Source organism: Pleurodeles waltl, chromosome 1_1, assembly GCF_031143425.1.
Source record: "Pleurodeles waltl isolate 20211129_DDA chromosome 1_1, aPleWal1.hap1.20221129, whole genome shotgun sequence".
Lineage (NCBI taxonomy): Eukaryota > Metazoa > Chordata > Amphibia > Caudata > Salamandridae > Pleurodeles > Pleurodeles waltl.
This window is the reverse complement of record NC_090436.1, coordinates 231,502,337-231,523,200: the sequence shown is the minus strand read 5'-3', so window position 1 is coordinate 231,523,200 and position 20,864 is coordinate 231,502,337. Positions and strand designations below refer to the sequence as shown.

Below are 20,864 nucleotides of genomic sequence, written 5' to 3'. Positions count from 1 at the left end.
GTGCTTCAAAGCCCCCACTCTCCTATTTCCAATGCCTATGGCATGGGCATAAAAATGTATCATAGGGTTAGGTTATGGTATTGGTAAAGAACACTGACCAAAATAAACAAGCTGATAGACAGAAGATTGATGAACTGGTAGTGGAAGAGGTAATTCGAATCAGTCAAGCAGAATGTAGGGAGAAAACCTTTTAAAACCAACACAGCACATTTACTGTTGTGAAGTAGCATACAAGGGATACAGCTGGAAACACATGTAAGCTTGTGAAGTGCATCTAGAAAAAGAAAAAAAGAGTTCCCTTAAAATGAGCACTCATACAAAGAGCCAGCCTGAGAGGTGGTAAACAGGGTATGCTCCACAGGAGGACCAAAGACATGCTGGACTCCCTAAAACTGATAACGCCAGCAAACAGAAAGTAAACGTTGAGTTACAATACACAAAGCCAATGGTAAAGTAAGGGTGGAATGGTTTCCTAGGGAAGCTTTAAGCATGTCCCCAAAATGTCTGTGCAACCGAAAGAAGTACAATATCATACCAACACACATTTCTTTCTTTCCTGCAGAACAAAGAGTTTTTGAGAGTGAAGGGACAACTGCAGATAGGAACTTTTCAGATAAGATCACGGGAGACTATGCTGACCGATGCTTTTATTGATGACCTCAAAGCCCTGCCTCTCATCTATGATAAAGGGGAATATTTCGGATTTTTGGAAACCTACGGAACTCATTATGCTGTCTCTGGCAACCTCGGGGGAAAATATGAACTTGTATATGTGCTGGATAGCAATGTGCTGAAAACAAAAGGTAAGATTCTAGGGCCATATGTACGAAAGCTTTTTCCCATAGACACAGAATGGGTAAAATCCTTTGGTACATCTGGCCCCTAGTTACATATGTTACAAACTGTGGAATCAATTGCAAAATCTCACTGACCATACAGTGTCTTTTTCCAAAGGATCACATGTATAATGTTGGGCCTCGCTCCCTCTGGTTCACTTCTACCACCACCCCATCGCCCAGTCATACAATGACCCATCACCCACTCCTCAGTGGCTGTTTTTGATCTTTCTGCAAGTCTGGTTTTGGGTTGTCCTGTACCCTGCTTTTACCTGTCCTGCAATAGAGGTATAAGATCAGTGATTTCCATAGCACTGTCCCCACCTCTGTGTGATCTTTTGAAGTGCTCTCCCCTTTTGCTCGTCTTCCCCTTCCCTTTGAATTTCTAATGCAGGAATGACAATTGTTAAAAAAAAATTGTATATGAATTAAAATAAATAAATTATATATAGGAATAATGTTCATGCTGTTATTCCACCTGTGGGTCTGAGCCCCACCAAACCTTGCCTCACATTTACTGTCAAAATGCCTTCTGTTCTCTTCTCGTTTTTATGGGTGAGCACAAAGTGCTCCGTCCATTCTGTAATCTCTCTTTGGGCTTCAAAACAAGCCCATGTCACGTCAGTCACTTACATTGGTTCGTGGGCTTGCCTTTTAAAATCCGCTTGCTTTCATTTGTGAAAGGCATGCATACGTCATGCCTTTTCCGGTGTTTATCCCACCTACACAGCACCGGTAAAGTACCAAAAACATACGAAGCTTGATGTTTTCAGCTGGAGTCTGGACTACTTTATCTGTTTATTTTCCACGCAGCACAATAGCGCTGCGTTTTTTTGCTTTACAATGCTAATAGCTCTAACTCAAACAAATGTGAGACCCCTTGCATTGAAAATGCTTGTTACTTTAGCAGTCCTTGGATAGGACTGCAAGACTTTCTAAAACGTGGCACTGTAACCTTAGGCCATACGGATAGAAGCAGGATGAAAGGCGACGACCATATCTGAGCCACAGAAGCAGTAGAGCTGCTATTTCAGGCTCACTATAGACCAGTACAACACTGCAAAGAAATGTACTGCTTCAACAAAACACAACAAGCATACAATGCAATGATACTGGCTTCAGTCTGCTGTGTTAATTCTTATGTTTTTTATTTGTTCACTCATATACTGCGTCAGATAGCACGTCGTATTTCAGACATAATTCCTTTTGTTTGAACCAGCTTCTAGTTCGCCAAAGCAAAGTACTAATTTCTAAATATTTCATATTGACAGAGGTTACTGCTAAAGATGTGTCCGATTGCCTTGGTTATAATGTCAATGTAGAAGCAGCAGCTGAAGGAATAACTGGAAGTGGTAAGATAGATGGCAAGAAATGCTCCAAATCAGGGGAGAGAGGAACAAGTAAGTAGCCTATTGTTTATATGATGTTATTAAGGTATATTTAGGTTGCTTTAATTTACCATATACTTACAAATACACCTGTTAACATTCGTAGTATGAGTAAAGCATGTAATACGATCTTCTGAAATAACTTACATATTATCAGCATTGATGGGACTCAGTCATCAGCATACCTGATATGTTTATTTATGTTTGATCTTACCTAGATTTAAGATATATATAGAATGTAATGATTAGTTAAGGTCACTGGAGGCAATTAAAAGAAATCAACATTACTAATATTTTCTCCAGAACCTTTCAAAATACTTGCATAGTCGGGCTCTCTAGGACCCTGAATCTGCTTCCCGCCAGCTGTGTCATCACAGTCTCAGCTGGAGGCAGAAAGTTAAATAGGCTGCCCTTGGAAAGAGAGAGCTCATTAGGCGACTAGCAGGGGAGTGAAATAGAGAAAATGATCATAAGCTGCATAAAAAAGAAGTACCCATTGATCCTACTTGTTGTGTTCTCCTTACATCTGTGATATGACAACTGGTAAAGAGGATGTGAGTGTTCGCTCATGCACCATTCCACTCGGCTAGCATCAGGCAGTGATTGCCCTTCAAGCTCCGACATCCACTGGCCTCACCAAGTGGCTCACCTCAACTCCTGGCTCTGAGCGATGTGGGCCTGCAGTACTGAATCTGCATGGGCACTGGGGCCCCTTCCCAATCTTGTCTCCTATGCAGCCATCTGTGGCAGTTTGGGACCCCTGCATCCCTGCAAACAGACACCCTCGCCATCCTCTCAATCCTCCACGTCACCAACTAGTAATAGCGAGGAAGATGGATACCTCATGATGTTGATAAGCAGACATGTGCCCTAGCAGCTTACCATCACTCTCTCTTTGAAAGGACGACTTATGAACTTCATAGTTGACAATGGTGCCAATGTCAACATTGTCAGCAAACAAGATCTCACCTCTCTTCGTGGCTGAGTTCAATTGATAGACACACAAAGAAGAATCCATGTGTGGAGAGAAGATATGCCTATACACTGCCTAGGGAAATTCACAGCTTCCCTCACTCATGGGGAGAGCAGCAGCAGCACCATTTTCTACGTTCCAGACTGTTGGGTTCCCCTTCCCAGGGTTCGGTGCCTGGATACTGCCACTAGCCTAGGGTTAGTGCAACTACATGCAGGTGCCAAGTTAATCTATCAAAAACCACAAGCACATGCCAGGTTGTCCACTAAGGTCTAAACTGACAAGCAATACCTTTCGTAATTGACAGTAGGGCGTCGATCAATGTTTTTTCAGCTGATCAAATCAACAAACTCGTCCCACTACTGAAACTCTTGTACTAACACATCAAGATTTACACGTGGGTAGCATCCAGGCCTCTCCATAGCTGTGGGTACTTAGTTGCAACTTTATCACATGGCAAGAAATCTATCACAGTCCCCACACACAAGGCAAGGCAAGACAACCGGGGCCTGTCTTCTCTGTTTTGCCACAGCAGCGGCAACAAGACTCATCTCCATCAAATTTGATCCGGAGACAACACCAGCTATCACTTATCATTTTCCATCCCTCTTCACTGGTCTCAGGAAACTGAAATACATCCATGTCCACCTTCACATTGACGAAAGTGTCTGCCCAGTGACACTGAGGCCCAGAAGAGTCACGTTCCACCACCAGAAAGCATTGAAAAGAAAAAATTAAAATTGGCTTTACCTTGACATCATTGAACCACCCAAAGGCCACATGCAGTGGGTGTCTCCCATTGTGGTTGTCTTGAAAAAGGACAGGCCTGGGCTTTCAGCATATGTGTTGATCTATGCCAGCCAAATAAGGCAATACAGCGAGAATGTCATCCTCGTCCGCACATTATTAGGGACATGATTACCCAGCTCTATGGATCAAAGTTCTTTTTCAAACTGGAACTCAACAAAATCAGTTTGAACTGGAAGAAAGATGCCATTACATCACAACATTTCACACTCATTTAGGCCTGTTTTGCTACAAGAGACTAAGGGGGTGATTCTAACCCTGGCGGGCGGCGGAGGCCGCCCGCCAGAGTTCCCCCCTCCAGAATACCGCACCGCGGTCAGAAGACCGCTGCGGGTATTCTGGCTTTCCCACTGGGCTGGCGGGCGACCGCCAAAAGGCCGCCCGCCAGCCCAGTGGGAAACACCCTTCCCACGAGGATGCCGGCTCCGAATGGAGCCGGCGGAGTGGGAAGGTGCGACGGGTGCAGTTGCACCTGTCGCAAATTTCAGTGTCTGCAAAGCAGACACTGAAATTCTTTGTGAGGGCCCCTGCAGTGCCCATGCCGTTGGCATGGGCACTGCAGGGGCCCCCAGGGGCCCCACGACACCCCATACCGCCATCCTGTTCCTGGCGGGCGAACCGCCAGGAACAGGATGGCGGTATGGGGTGTCTGAATCCCCATGGCGGCGCAGCTTGGATTCATCTGGGCAGCGGAAAACCGGCGGGAGACCGCCGGTTTTCCTCTTCTGACCGCGGCCAAACCGCCGCGGTCAGAATGCCCTGCGGGGCACCGCCAGCCTGTTGGCGGTGCTCCCGCCGACACTGGCCCCGGCGGTTCCTTACCGCCGGGGTCAGAATCAGGCCCTAAGTTTCTGTATTTCATCAGCAGATGAAATCTTCCAGGAGCTCATTCACAAAATCATCCAGCCTGTAACCGACGCACTAAACTACAGTGATGACATACTTTTTTATAGGACCACCTGTGAGGCCCATAGTAAGTAAGTAAGAATGTATTGTTTTTAGTTATTTAAAAACATAGCAATATACATTAAATCCATATAAAAAAAGGAGACAAGCTAAAATCATATAAAATCAGTTAATCAGTACAGCCTTGTTACCAATAAGTCAGTTTGTGTGAAAGAGTGTGTGGTATCCTCAGAACATCTGGAACTGCGACCATGTGAAACTATAATGGGCAAGATAGATGAGCAGTCCAAGCTCTTGTCAGGATCATAAAGTGCTGGAAGTGCCGAAAAAGAGTTGTCACTCATGCCCAGTTCTCGCAAATCTAGTCTTGTGTGTAAAACCCCACCTACACGGTGAGGGCGGACAGTAGCTATGGTTCAAGGTCATGTCGGAAACTGTGTAATTTTACGTGGAGCTTGTATTCAGTAGCATCAGTGCTTCCCTGATAAATCTTATACATCTGGCTGAAAGCTGGACATCAATGCCACTCAGGCAAGCAGTGACTGCTTTGTAGCATTGAGTGAGGCCCAAACACCTAAATATGGGTTTTAGCTAGTAGCACCTTCAGCTCATGAGGACAGGGCAGAGGCAGATAATGTGCTGCAGCAACTCTATTCTTAAATTGCTTAGGTGACAGTTGTGCTCCATTGAGCCTTTTAAATACCCAAATTTGTAGTCCTTTAGGGGGATTAAGCCAAACTATAGCCGAATGAGATCATTCTTAAGTGTCAATTTTATCAGGTTCATTCAGTATGCAGCTTTCCCCAAGTTGTTGTAAAACAATGCACATAGGTTGCGGTGCGTTTTGTGGGTGAGCTCTTGTACATTCTCTTCTTTCGATTTTATTTTTGCATTTTTAGTTAGCATTTTAGCAGTAAGACTTGGGGGCAGATTTTATTAAAAAATGCTCTTGGCTCCCAGATGAACCATTGCCAATCTTAACTTATACTCCCATCTAAATTTCTCTTCCTTAACACTATGCCAGATCAGAGCTATAGAGGATCCTCTGGGAGCTGCTTTGAGCTTGGTGAGGTACTCCAAGAATCGGGCTTTCATGATGATAGATCATTTCCTCAGTCCGAATTCCAATCAAATTTGCAACAATGGTGTGGAAACAGGAAGACAGAACAAGCTTCTATAACATCGCGTTTCTGTCTCGTTCAGCCATAAGTTAATTTGGTCGTCCAAAATCATTGAACCATAAGTTAATGCTGGCTTAAACTTGGCCTCCATCACTTTGCATATTCCTGAAAAGTCCGGGCTGTGCATCTTTGCTGCCAGTTTTTTAAAACTCATTGTCATAAACAAGGAGATTGATTTTAGGGCCGAAAGCTGAGTTACCTGTGACTCACGTTGGTTAAACTGAAGGCCCAGTACTTTAGACTTGGAATTTGTTCCAGAACTACCTAATTCATTGTAAACTTAGATTTAATGGTAATGTTCTTTCTTCTTGGCCCACAAAGCATTATTTTTTATTTTAAGTGGTTGACTGATAATTTGTTGTTCTGACAGTACAGCCAAAGATTCTCCAATGAATGCCGCAGTCCCACCTCAGTGTGATCAAATAGTTATGTGTCATCTGCATACTGAAGACAATGGCTGTGTGTGCCTGCAAACATTGGAGGAAAGGCACAGACTGGGACTTGAGAATCGTGATGCTGCACTTGATAGAGTTTGTTATTTATTCTGTGAAGCTGGGCTCATTTTCAAGTCTGGCAAATATGAATTTCAAAAAAACAACTTAAATATCTTTTGACATGTGTTCTCAGAGGAGGGCATGACACCTGACCCAAGAAAAGTAGCTGCTCTCACGTCTACCAGTCCACCAAGTGACATGCTTCACTCCTTTTTGGGCATGGCAAGTTACTGTGCCAGATGTATTCAGCACTATTTCACAATCAATGCACCTCTTTGACACCTCACAAGGCAAGGAATAACTTTCCAGTGGTCACAGGACTGTGAGCACAGTTTCCAACGGATGAAAACTGCTCTTGCAGAGGCTACAGTCATCGCTTATTTTAGCCCTAAGCTGTACACTGAAGTGACTGTTGATGCCAGTCTAGTAGGTCTCAGTGCTATTCTGGCCCAACACTCTGGGACCACAGAGGAGCAGCGACACATAGTCGCCTATGCCAGTCAAAGTCTCTTGGATACTGAAATGGTTTACTCTCAACCCAAGAAGGAGATTTTTGCTGTGGTATGGGCCTGTGAACACTTCCAGGTTTTTCTACATTGCCATAGATTCACCATCATAAATGATCATCTGGCCAGCCTGGCTGTCCTGGCAAAATGCCCCCTCAAATTAAACGGTGGGGAATACACCTCCAAAAGTACGACTACATCATTGTTCACAAGCCTGGCAAGGAGCACAATCCAGCCAACTACTTCTCAAGACAACCACAAAATCCACCAAAAAGACACTTATCAGTGGCTGGGGAATACATCCAGTTTATAGTCAATACAAGCATTCCTCCGGTGCTCTCAATTTCTTGTATAGCAGAAGCCAATAAAAGAAATAGCACTCTAACTCTAGTCAGGCAGCTCATTAAACAAAATAAGTGGAAACACAGCGAGGAGTGGAGTAATGAGACTGAGGAGGTCAAGGCACTCTACAATATCGAAAAACAATTAATGGTCATTCATGATGGGCTCATTGTGAGGGTCATGCATAGTTATCCCAAGACACTCCACAAACAGCGGGGGATGTAGCCCATGAAGGACATCAAGGGACAGTTGCAACAAAGAGAGCACTCTGAGACAGACCGTGGTTCCATGGGCTAAACCTTATGGTGGAAACGGAGCTCTGGAAATGCCATCTCTGCATCTGAGGTGCTCCAATCAAGCCCCATTAGAAATGTCAGAGATGCCAGAAGGTGTGTAGGAGAGAGTAGCGCTTGATTTCTTTGGCCCACTAGAGTCTGATAAGTATCTCCTGTTAGTCACGAATGAATACTCTCGGCTCCTGCTAGTAAAGATGGTCTCTTCCACTACCTTTTTTCACAATATTCAAGGCTCACATAAAATAAGTATAATTCTCAACTTGTCTTTATTTTTCTTCACATACCATCTAATATGCATAGCATAATATCAAAAAGCTCTATACAAAAACTCTATTGAACTCTAGAAACAACAATCCCATTCTCTACCATTAATACCTCTTCATGAGCATCCTAAACACACCTCAGCCACTTATTATAGATGACCAACCTATCCCCTTATTTACAAGGTCATTTGACCTATGATAGAACAAATCCAAGATTATACTGCATCAATGTTTCAATACTGACAGTGAATAATCAAATGTCCAGTTTATGTCTCCATTTCCTAAAACAAAATTATAATGTAGAACCAATAACTGTATATTTGGTAGTTCCTGCTGTTTTCAAATATTGTTTTACTTTGGCGTCTATGGTTTCATAATTGTCAATGTCTCTATTTCTCCTAAAATCAATAACGGAATCCACTTCTTTGTAATAATGTTAACTGGTAATTGAATCCACTTCTTTATATAAAACATTTTGTGTTATACATTGTTTTTTCCCCTGCCCCAGGAACCATTTAGTATTTCAGGGAGTCTCTATATACATCATAGACTCTTCCACTAGTGCAAGGTTCAAAAAGTTCTGAATGATGTCTTCGCAACCTGGGAATCACCTCTAGTTTTGAAATACGACAATGGGCTGCCATTCACGAGGGGTATCGTTCTGAAAGGGCTTGACATTGAACACCAATGATTAATCCCACGTTGACCCCAACCCAATCGCATAGTAGAACGGCTCAGGAGGACCCTTAAGCGAACTGTGCAAAGGGCCACTGAAAAGGGACTTGCGCTTGAAGAAGCTCTACGTCAGGTTCTGAGGGCTCACAGGACTACGCCGCACTCAACAACTGGAGAAAGTTTGGCCACACCAATGTTTGGCAGATCGGTTGGCATCAAATTACCTCATTGGAGTCAAGAGCGACACATGAATCTTGACATGGTCAATATAATTGACCAACAGAAGAAAAGGAAGATGAAGACTTATGCTGATGGCAGAGGACGAGCACAAGAAACACTCTTTGAGCCAGTTGACTGGGTAATGGTCAAGCAGAAGCAACAGAAGAAAGCAGACATTCCTTTCAGCACTCACCCATTTCAAGTCACAGCAGTTAAAGGGAGCATGGTCCCTGTGTTTCACCCTAGAAAATCCATCACCAGAAACACCTTACTCTTCAAGACCACAGAGCACAGTCACGACCGTGATGACACTTCTACGAAGGCCATTAGTTCTGAAGTACCTGCGACTGTCCTGAATGACTCCAGGAGCACTGAGCTGATGTTCCCAGTGATGACCACCTGGTCTGGCAGAGTTGTTAACAGACCTCACAGACTTATTGGAGACATCTGATATATTAAGAACATTAGTGCTATGTTTGAACTGGGGGAAGTGTTGAGTCAGGCTCTATAGGACTCTGACCCTGCCTCTGGCTGGCTGTGTCATCACAGTCACAGCCGGAGGTGATAAGTTGAAAAGGCTGGTTCCGAAAGGTAGGGATCACTAGGAGAATAGCAGAGGAGTGAAATAGAGAGATTTATTGTATGCTGCATAAGTAATAAAGCAGTGCCCACTGATTCTACTTGTTGTGTCCTTCTTACATCCGCTACACGACAGTACTTTCAGAAAGGTAATACAAACTTCGGAATTATATTTGACCATGGTGCAAATTTGCAGCAGCTCTGTCCAACACCATTTTTGTTCCTTTCACATTAATGCACATATCAAACAGGCTGCCAGGTGTTTGTAAATTATTAGCAGGGGAACAAGACCTTGTGGACAACCTTCCTTTCTTTGTTGATACTGGACACTGTTTGCTTCAGGATTCCAACTGGATGTGAAAGGGATAAAAGAAGGAATTCAGATAATTGCTAGCTCACAACAGCGTGGTCAGAAGCAAGCTTTCCCTGGAAGTAAACTAACCAAACGTTAGATACATTTGATGAATAAAGATTGGGTTAATGAAAGTACCTCTCTCTATGTGACATGTATGGCACAGTGAGATGTCATTGTGCATGTGCTATCAGCAGTACCCCTTTGCACATGTGCTTATGTTAAACACTGAAAAAATGCCATAAATTAATTTTGGCCAATTTCTGCACTAAAGCATATGTTTCATAACAAGGCACTATTTGTATTTTGTTGATGTGTGTGTGTGTGCGTGTGCGTGTGTGTGAATGTAATAAAATCTAAATATCTGCAGCATAACAATTGAATCACTAATGTTTTGTTGACAATGTTCACGTGGGAGCATCAAGTGGAAGCAGTAGGTCTCTTCGGATACACCTTTAAGACAGTGGCTCCTTGGTACAACAAGATTAATCCAACTGAATGATTGAATTTTGTATTCTGCCACAAATAAGTAATTAATCTGTGATTAAATAATATTTGCTGTGCAAGTGTGCATGTCCTATTTCAGAATATGGGCCAAATGTACATGCTTTTCCACACAACTCAGCTCAGCAACCAAAGCTGCATTACTGTGTTGTGTTTGAGAGAGCGACCATAACAGTGCCATATTAACTAAGATATGCTGCGGTTTCTCTATCCCCCTGTGGTGCTGCACTTTAGGCTGCCTTGCACCATGAACACATCCTTGCACCACAGGATGTGTGCATAATAATTAGCATAGGTTGTGTACTGCAAGGGTACCCATCAAGTGCAAACTATTATTGCTAGGCACAGTTTAAGCTTTTCCGTGTTGTATGTGTGTTGTACAGTACAGCACACGTGCAAAGTTGGAAATATTTGAAGAAAAGAAAACAATTTTTTCAATGTTAGACATTCCTATGGAAGGTATAAATTATTGGTGCAAAGCCGTGTGTATCATTTTGAGTTGGTAGGGTTTATAGGTGGTTGCATGGAAAGAACCACTCCCTCCCCCCACACACAATGGAACACCCCTTCATGCGAAGTAGCACAAAGTAGCACATAGTGCTAATTTACGTTACTCTAGGGCTGCTTTCCATTTCAAAGTAAATTCCAGTTTTACAATTTCTGCTGACACACAACTAGTGCAGTGTTAGTAAATCTGAGCTTAAGAAACCACAAATTAAAAGAATGAAATTCTAGTATGGACATTGCCCTGAGATGCGATAGTACACTCATCACAATTACCTAAAAATTAAAGGAACTATGAAGGTGCTTCATCAAACACTGCCAAATTAATATGAAAAAAGAGTGGGCAGTGTAGATAGAAGGTGTGTACCATAAATATTGATCCTAGAATATCAATGGGATAGAATATTAAGGACAAAATAGCAAAAATAACATCAACAGGTAAGCAAGTCTTGATGTTCTATAGCTAACCCAACATATATGTACTTACTCAGGACATATAGCTTCCAGGTACATAGATATGGAATAAAAAATCTATACTTCTCTTTCTTGTACTTTCCATTTGATATTTTGTCCCTCAATATTCTGTCCTCGATCTTCTTGTACCACAATATTCTGGTGGTTGATATTCAGTAGTACAATCGAAACTGGAGACGGCTGCCTCCCCTTTGTGAAGTTCTCAGGGCCACACCCATTTGCAAAATAAATGAAGAAAAGAGCACTGAAAACACTAATTAAAGTGAAGGTATTCAGATGTTTATTTTAAAAGACAAAATTGGTTAAGACATTGGTTTTATACAGTGATGGCTCATCCACTATGGTGGAGGAGCATCACCCCATTTACACCCCCCGCTAGCAGCAGGAGCTGCAAACCTTTTACAATAAAATGATAATAAACTATGATTATTATTGTTTTATCGTAAAAGGGGCAGGGCCATGGGGCATGACAAGGAAAGGTAGGGGTTCACAGCCCTCCCCTCAGCTTGTATGTATGTGCACAGAGCCCTCTCCAGCCTGGCACTTTGTTGCTGGTTTGGAGACAGCAGGCATACGCTCCGAGTGTTCCTCAGAGTGCCAAACCATGGCGCTCCAGCCAATCCTAACGCTGATTTCATGCTGCCAGCAGCATGAAAGCAGCATTAGGATTGGCCACCGGACATGCTGGGATCCTGTGCCTGCAAGTGGAGCCAGAAGAGCGGAGCAGCAAAGTGTGGTACATTGTAGTAAGGTAAGTTTTGCACTTAAAAAAAAAAAAAACTAATGTTGTGCTTTGTGTCCCCCACCCACTCCTGCTCGCCATGCACTGCCTGCCCCTTTACAGCAGGGCGAGCAGCGACTTGTTATATATGTATGTATATGTGAGTGGCCTGATTTCGGTTGCTGCAATCTTGAATACATAACACAGCACTTTTTCCTTTATTCTTTCGCCGCCAGCATATCCATGCTGTGTTACACATTTATCAGGTATATTTGTCATAAGAGTAGTGAAGGTCATCTAGGGTGCTGATTAACACATGTATTCGATTGTGCCTTCACTCGGCAGAGTAATTTCCCTGTTAGAACTAGGGGGCCCTATTTATTATTTGATGAGAACTGAATATTATACAATACTTGAAGGAAAATAAATATAGAATTTACCACCTGAGGTTCCTCAAAAGTAATATCCTTATGTAAAAATATATTGACGTGGTGAATTCTACTCTGTATTCAGAGCTTCCTCCAAATTAAGCCCTTAGCAAATAGTTCCCACACAGGCTTTCCTCTGAGGTATTATAAAGAAAGGTACACTGTTCCAAACAACAACCAACCTATTTAATATATAGGAAAGCGAGGGCGAGTGAAGACAGAGATACAGAAAGTATCAGGAGAGCCGTCAAACACCCATTAGGGTGACATGTTTCATCATTGGGCTATCTCCTCGTCAGACCGGTGCTGCAATGTCTGGCGGGCCACCCACAGATAGGGTTGGTACTCAACCGAAGGCAATTTGCCAGGTGGAGGTCTGGAATGAAAACTGACTAAAAAGATAAGTAAGGATGTGTAAGTGAAGGAGAGTGAGAATAAAATAAAATTGGATCTGAGCCTAAAACATCATTTTAATGAATCAGAGGAAAGGTTCAGGCCAAGATTAAAAACATTCAGAGTCTTGGCGGGAATAATGTCCCGCTGTACTCTATAAAGAAGGAAGGGTAGTACTCCTAATCCTGTCTATTTATGGTCAACATGTTTCGCGTCTTATTTTGGTCAAAAAATGATCCCATGATGCTTCGTCAGGACCCGGAAAACTACTTCTCCTATTCGAAAAAATTATATATATATAATCATGAAGTGCTGGAGTGTCACTTACAAGTTGGAGACCATTTGTCAAAGTCAGTTGGTCAATCAGTCGCCCATCCCAAATTCGAGATAAAGCTCCCAAGGATCGTGCTACCCTCGACCAAGGAGGTATTATTGTCAGCTCTCCGTGATCGCGTGTAACCTCCCCCATGCTGCGCGCCTGTAGGTAACTGAGGCCTCTGAGGTAACCTTTTGTTTAGGGGCTGCAGGAGTTTAGTGACAACTAACATCAAGATAGGACCCTCTCTCTGTCATATCCTCGACACTGAATACCTTAAACCAGGCTAAAGGAACATACCTAACAATCACTCCATAAGGTAAACAGCATTGTGCACCCTAACATCTATCAGGTTACAGGGAAATAAGCTATAAACATTATTAACCGATTGGCTTACTTCTTTTTTTTCAGTTGACCCAGGAAGTTCTGGAGTTATTAAAAAAATCATCCCATTTGTTAAGGGAGGAAGCATTGGCTTTGCTGCCAAATTGAACGAAAAACTGGCATCTGACCACAGCACGATTGATGTTGATGACTATGTAGCCTGGGCATCTTCCCTGGTGGATGCCCCTGTGGTGATAAAACTAAAGGTAAGGAGGATAGCAGTCCTGTTAACAAGAGGCAAGTTTAAAATGTCGGCAGGTTTTACTGGTCTAGTGAGTGTTCAGCAATTTGTTTTTAAATCTTGCAGGGATTTTATCACTACCATTCGAAACTCTCTCCAGAAGCATAGTTATCAACAGTGCAGCAGGTGCACTGGCTGAGTGCCTCACTCATTATGGCTGTTTTAGTGCTCATGTCAGAAATGTCCATAGGCCTTGTTTACATTATGGTACAGTGCATCTTCAACCACAGACACTCTTATAGACATATTGTACCAAAGTGATAGCGAGAGCGTGTACTCTTTAAAGACAAATACAATTGTTTTAGTACACCTGCCTATCAGAATATAACCTCAGTATTTACAAATCCATCCTGAGTCACTGGATCTAAGAACAAGCCTTGAAAAGGCGTCTCTCAATTCATGAGGAGAAAATCCTGCTATGCCACCTTAAGGATTTTTGCAAGAAATGACAACATTTGACTTGACTACTTATTCCAAGGACTTTCAGGAGGTGAGAAAAACCCACTTATTGGTCACTCTGTAGTTCCCAATGTACCTGCCGTTTATGGTGGGAAGACCCAACTTCTCCATATCTAACTCCAAGATGAAAGCAGGAAAATATATAGTTGCTTCATTCCATGGAAACTAGAAATAAAACGTGTGGGACCAGCATCCCAGTTTGACCACTCCGGGGTAAGCACGCTGTACTCTTAGAGAAACATTCACTAAGCAGATCTAAAATAATCTGCTCAGACACATTCACCTCAGTCCATGCCCAGTAACTTCTTCTCATCTTCTCAGAGAAGGCCAAAGACTGTGATACAGAAATCTATCATTCACTGTCTACCTTTTATGAAACACACAAATTGGACATTAACCTGCCCATGGCAAACCTGCACCTTTACTCGTAAATTAATCAGATGATCAGTGTTCAGCCTACAACTTCAGCTGATACATGTTTTCATCATTCAAGATAAAAGATGACATCAATCACTCCATTTTTGTTGTCTCCCACCAGACAGTCTGCAGAGATGTAGCATCTACCTTGTGGCCCTCACTTTTCCTTCATGAAGGTCTAGGTTTTTCAGATCCATGTCCTTTGATAATTTGATCACCCAGAAGGTCTGAACATTTGTCCTCACCCTTACCATAAATTAATCCCTCAACCCAGAGTTTGTATTTATGCCATTCAAGATGCCTTTCCTATTAGGGTATTTATTGACATTATGGTTTTGTGAAAAGACATACCTGACATATTTTACTAAGAACTACTTTACTTGTGATATGTCAAGTGACCAAGCTGTGCAGTGAGGAGCAGACTTCGAAAGAGTATTTGTAGATAGGAAGAGGGAAAGAACATTTGCAAAAGGGTCAAATTTAGGTTATTTCACATGGCTGCATCTATTAGACTTTTTTGTTACATTATGGGATTGAGTTTTCACTGTAAACAAGAGGGTGAGATAGAATCAGGAACTAATATGAATATGAAATATGTGGTAGAGAGATGGTCCAGAGTAAAACTGGGGCGAGAAGACAATGCCTTTGTGTTATTTTTCAGTAGCAAGCACCAACTCGAATGAGAAATCCAAGTAAAAATTTTAAGCAAATGTCATTTTTCACTTAAACAAGAAAACCTTTTTTACATTTTTGGATATTGGAAGTTATGCTGTGTAAATACAGACAGGCAACATCCAAGTGGAAATCAATATGTGCATTCTCACTGTGCATGATTGCTGACAGAAGAGTTGATTATCAAAGTTGTTACAGTATTAATGATTAGTTGTTATTATTATTATATTATTATTATTATTTAGCATTAAAAGCAGTGTTAATTAATAACTGAAATTCTGATGGATACTTCTAACCTCAGAGTCCTCACCTTTAGAATATCTCTGGTACCAGACTGGATCTGGAATACTTTTCAGCACAGGCCCTGAGTGGCAGGAGGTGGTATCATGCTGCTGTATGTCAAATCCACCTAGCCCAAAAGTGTCAGCTGGAGTCGCATATAAGTCAACATAAAAAAAGAAGTACAAGAAGTCCAAGCAGTCATTGTTCCATCCTCATCACTCTCCCTCTAAGAGTTTGGATGGGCATAACGTTGCCCTATGTTCTCATCGCCAGTCCCCTATTGAAGAGCCGATTCTGCAGCTGATTCTGATGCACCTCAAATTCCAGGATCCTTTAGCAGCAGACTGAGGCATTTAAGGAAGCCATGATACACATCTTCTGCAGCCTTTTTGGCTTCCTCTTGTGCACTTTGGGCCCCCAAGGATCTGTGGAGGCCTCCCGTAGAATTACCGCCAGGAGGCCCACCCTCGGTGTCATTTGTGCTTCCTTATCATACTCCGGGCTCAGATCCACCTCCGAAGCCAGCTTCACACCTGGCACCAAGATGCATGCCAATTTCTGTTTTGTCAACACAATTTTGCCAATGCTAGAGAAGGAGGTCAATCTCATTGTCCTATTTGAATCGGAACTGAATCCATCCAACCTCAGCCAGAGCTGCATTCTAGTTTTGTTCCTACACGTTCAGCCCCCATACTGTCTGACTCTGATATGGCCTAGGAGCCATGTCCCAGTGCTCAAACAACTGTTCAGATTATACTTTGACCGAAGCCAACCAGATTTTGGTGATGGTGGTGATATTGAGGATACATTCTCCTCACTGTGATAATGACAATTTTTAACTGGACCTAGAAGAGGCCATTGGGCTAGATCCTTCCCTTGGCACATGGCAGGTTTCTCCCTCTGGTCATTCTACATAAGAGTCTGATTAATTTGCTATGATCATTAGACAGGCCGCTGAAGTCTTACACCTGCAGCTGGCTTACTTTGAATTAAACAGCAGTGTCCTCACTGATGTGTTACAACCCAGACAATCGTCATCTGAACCTTTACTGCCATTCTACTCCAAAGAGCCTGGAAGTACATGCTTCCACTCACCACAAATATTTTTCTACTAAACCCTCCCCACACCAGACAGGGCATTAAAAGAATTGAGGCATTTGGGAGGAGGATATTTTGTTCCAATAAGTAGCCTCTCCCTCAGATCAGTCAGTGACAGCTGTGTGCTGAGAAGGTAGTTCCTCGCGTTATGGGACATTTGCTGAGCCCTTACCAGCATTCCAAGAAGAATTTGCTCCAATTTGGCACGGATCCTTCAAGATGGCCAGGATGTGGCCAAGTATGTTATCTGGTCAAACCCTTGACACAACTAACTGTTTAGGCACGGCAGTTGGCATTAGTATGGTGCTCCTGCACACTCTCATAGATGAGGTCCACCTACTTTATGGGTGATGTTCAGACATCGATCATGGATCAGTTTTGTGACGAGTCTCACCTCTTTGGCGAGTATGACTCCACCTTCGAGCACTCTAAAGAGATTAGAGTTACTGTGAACCCCCTTGCCCTTTCAACACTTGCAAGACTCTGTGCCTCATTTCATATTTGGCAGTCCCACCACTCGCTTGCCAAAGCCAAGTGGAGGACACCACTGCCATGGCGGTGGCATCACCCCTGCCGTATTACAATTTTCCTGCCGATCTGACCGACAGGAAAATTGCATTTGAGTATTCCTGCAGGTCAGACTGACAGGAACAGTGCTACAAGGTAGCATTAGGCTCCCTTAAAGGACAGTGCCACCCTTATTGAGGCAATGCTAGAACTTCATCTTCAAACAGTTTCAACGCCCACCAGCCCATTAACATGCACCCAAGTCCTTTTGAGTTCAGAGTCGGGGATCAGACAGACAGCGCCCAGACCCAAAGGGTCAGAGGACTTTCCAGTCCTCAGCATTTCAGGCAACAGCCTCCAAGCCACTTTAGTTTGTTCTTAACAGCACAATACCACATGGTAGGAGGCAGGATCAGTAATTTTCTCCTCAAGTAGCTAGCCATAACATTCAACAGATAGTCCAACAAGGCTACACCCTACCATTGCTTTCCATCTTGCTGCTTTCAGAGGACTATTTTCCATTTTTCTAGTGGAAGTTCGAGATGTTGTGGAGAAAGGTGCCTAAAAGCTGGTTCCTGTCACCGAAGGTGGAAACTGGGATTTACTCCCATTGTTTCTAAGTGCCATAAAAGGGAGGAGGCCTCAACCCTATTTTAGATCTCCCTCAACCTCTAAATTTCGTCCTGTGGAAGGACAAATGTAAGACTCTCACACTAGCCCATGTTGTTTCTGCACTGCATCCATAAGGCTGCATGGTAACGTTGGACCTGCAGGATTTCCATATTCCCATCCTGCATGCCTGTAGGTGCTACCTGCAGTTCAAGGTGGCCACAAGCATTTTCAGTTTGCCTCACCAGTGCCCCTCAGGTGTTCATGGAGGTGATAGCAGTTGTCACTTCATGTTTGCACAAAGTCCTGGTTACATTCTCCCAGAAAATATTTTATACACAAGAGGGCTACTAGGCAAAGAAGAACAAAAGAAAATAGAAAAACAACTTTAAAGTCCCACTAAAACATCCAAAGATTTTGGAGTAGATGCCTCACCCACTAAATAGAAGCATGCTTCATCATCAGTGCCTATCTACTCCCTAGTAGAATGGGGCCACTAAGGCAGACTCAAGCAGAATTGGGAGTTTTTATACAAAGTATTTGTCTGGATAAAGCAGGGAACCTGCAAGGTGAAAATGCTAAAAATGCATTATAGTATATCCCAAAAGAATTCCTTTTTATTAGTAGGGTACAACGAAAATAAATGAAAACAAGTGCAGGGTTTAATTGAGCATTAGTGTCTCAGTTGCCTCTGGTTTTTGCCAACATGCTTGGGGCCCTTGCTAAGAGCCCACCCGGGTTTGGGGCCTTCATCAGGGCTGACTGTATATCCCTGCCTACCTATTCATGCATTCCATGCACATGTATGAGGCCTAAAGCTCTCACCTGAAACTGAGACTTCTCATGTAAAAGTAACCCATTACCTGAGAGACGGCTGTAGGTCCCAGCAGTGGTAGTCAGTCCTTGATAAATGTTTGACTACAGGATGGCACCTTCCGCCAGACACGCATGATCCCTGAACCACCTAACAGTATGTTTTTTTTTTGCATGAGACATTAATAAGCTGTAACCCCAAATTGGGAAAAGGTAAGGAGTTCATATTTGGTGTCTTTGGAATTGTAAAAAAATCCTTTTTTGTGGCATTTTCCTTCCTCAGCCATTAAGTGCCTGCCAGCCTGTTGCTTGGTCACATGACTGGGTGTATCTGACAGTTGGAGTTTGTGTATTCCTCCTAGACAGCCACACATAATAGAGGACTTAGGTGTGCCTGGATGGGCCATCACTGGCAGGTTGGGAGGGTGAGCTGGGTGCAGCCCTTCTTACGATTGAATAGGCTGTGTCCTTCCTCCACACAAAGAGCTGCATACCCCCTTTAGTTAGTATGGAGCAAGGGCAGGGAAGGCAGGAAACCTGTGCAATTCAAATGGAAACATCTAGAAGCTTCTCTCACTCCCACTTCACAGGGGGCACCTGGTATAAATATTGTACCTCAGATACCAACTCTTTAATACACACCTGGACCTATGAACGCTACCAGGGTTGAGGACTGATATGCTTCTGAAAGGACTGGCACTCAGCTGAGCTGCAGCTCTGAAGGACTACTGCCCTGCTGTGCTGACCTACTGCCTCGTCCCTGGGTGAGAAGGGCTGGACCAGCATCTGTTGGCTGACCTCCTGGCTACAGCCTCAGCAACAGAAGTCTCCAGCAACCTTGAACTGAGCACTGGGAATCTGCCATCTGTGAGTCCTACCTTGCCAACCCAGTCCTGGACCCTTGGAAGTGGCCTCGCCATTTCATCCTCGACACGCACCTCACACGTTTCACAACCAGGACTTAAGGTACTGTTGTTCAGAGGTCCTAACTAGGTTCCAGTAGCTGGTCCTCCCTCCATTACAGTCAACATGAACTTGTGCCATTGGTCCTTTCTAGCACAACAAGATATCCAGAGTAGCTGCTTCATGCTTTTTGGAGCTATTTTTACCTAACTCCTTAAAACTGCATATCTACTGTTCTACTGATTGCATTTTTGGCTTTTTAGTCTTGTTTTATTTGTAAAAGATTATTCTATTTTGTTAATCTGGTGTGGAATCTCTTTTGCGGTGTGTTTTCTTTTTATTGCCTTTTGAAGTGTTACGCAAATACTGTCCCTGATTTAAGCCTGACTGCTCTGTGCCAAGTTACCCGATCTTTGAGCACAGCTTATTTTAGGGACTGTGTGCAACTTCATCCTGACAAGGAGTGTGGTTCTTGCTTGAGAAGGGTTTCACCTCCCAACCCCTAAACTGAGAACCAAGGGACATATTTACAAAATAATGACGTGCCATTATGAAAGTGCAGGGATGCATCGTATTTACAGCAGTATGCTGCATCCCTGTACTTTCCTCACCACTGTCGCACAATTGACAACCTAGCGCCAATGCAGGTACCCTTGCAAGATGGTGCAAGGGTGCCTGCATTGCAGGGTTGATTGTTTATGTGCAGGAAGGTACACCTTCCTGCACATAAACAATCATTAATGCTGTTTTCCTCCTTCTATGTGTGCTGCGGAATGCAGCATGCATAGAAAGATGAAAAAAATAAGGAGACATTTCGCTTCTTTGTGCCAACATTACACAACCCCTGAGGTGACATAGAAGTCTGAGGCACTCCTCGTTGTGCCAACATTACACAACCCCTGAGGTAACATAGAAGTCTGAGGCATTCCCAGCCTTGTAAATCGAGGAATGCATCAGATTCCATGGGTATTGCGTGGGAACACCCTCAACACTCATGGAATGCTTCTTTCACGCAGAGTAATGCGTGAAAAGGGGCCATATTTACAAGGCCATGAAAAGCCATGCAAGGTGGCTTTGGATGGCCTTGTACAAATGGGCCGGCACACTGCGCCACCAGAGCATCAAAAAAAGTGATGCTCCGGTGGTGCTAGGGGCTTGTAAATATTTTCCCATTATTTCAGTCTTCTAAAATATGCCTTGAACCTTTTGAATTGCCATCCTTTTTTCTACGATGATATAGGGCCTGATTTAGATTTCGGCAGACAGGTTACTCTGTGACAATGGTGACAGATATCCCGTCTGCCGAAATATAAATCCTATGG

The 20,864-nt window shown here is 43.3% G+C and overlaps 1 protein-coding gene across 2 annotated transcripts in view; it reads left to right on the top strand.

The window, feature by feature from the left end:
* The window catches only part of C9 (complement C9), a 196,807-nt gene that overhangs the window by 145,583 nt on the left and 30,360 nt on the right, over positions 1-20,864 (top strand). For both annotated transcript variants that reach the window (XM_069221359.1, XM_069221361.1), the window contains 3 exons: positions 563-803; positions 2,108-2,236; positions 13,569-13,747. In XM_069221359.1, coding sequence (XP_069077460.1) covers positions 563-803; positions 2,108-2,236; positions 13,569-13,747 — 549 coding nt within the window. The remainder of the gene's footprint in view (positions 1-562; positions 804-2,107; positions 2,237-13,568; positions 13,748-20,864) is intronic.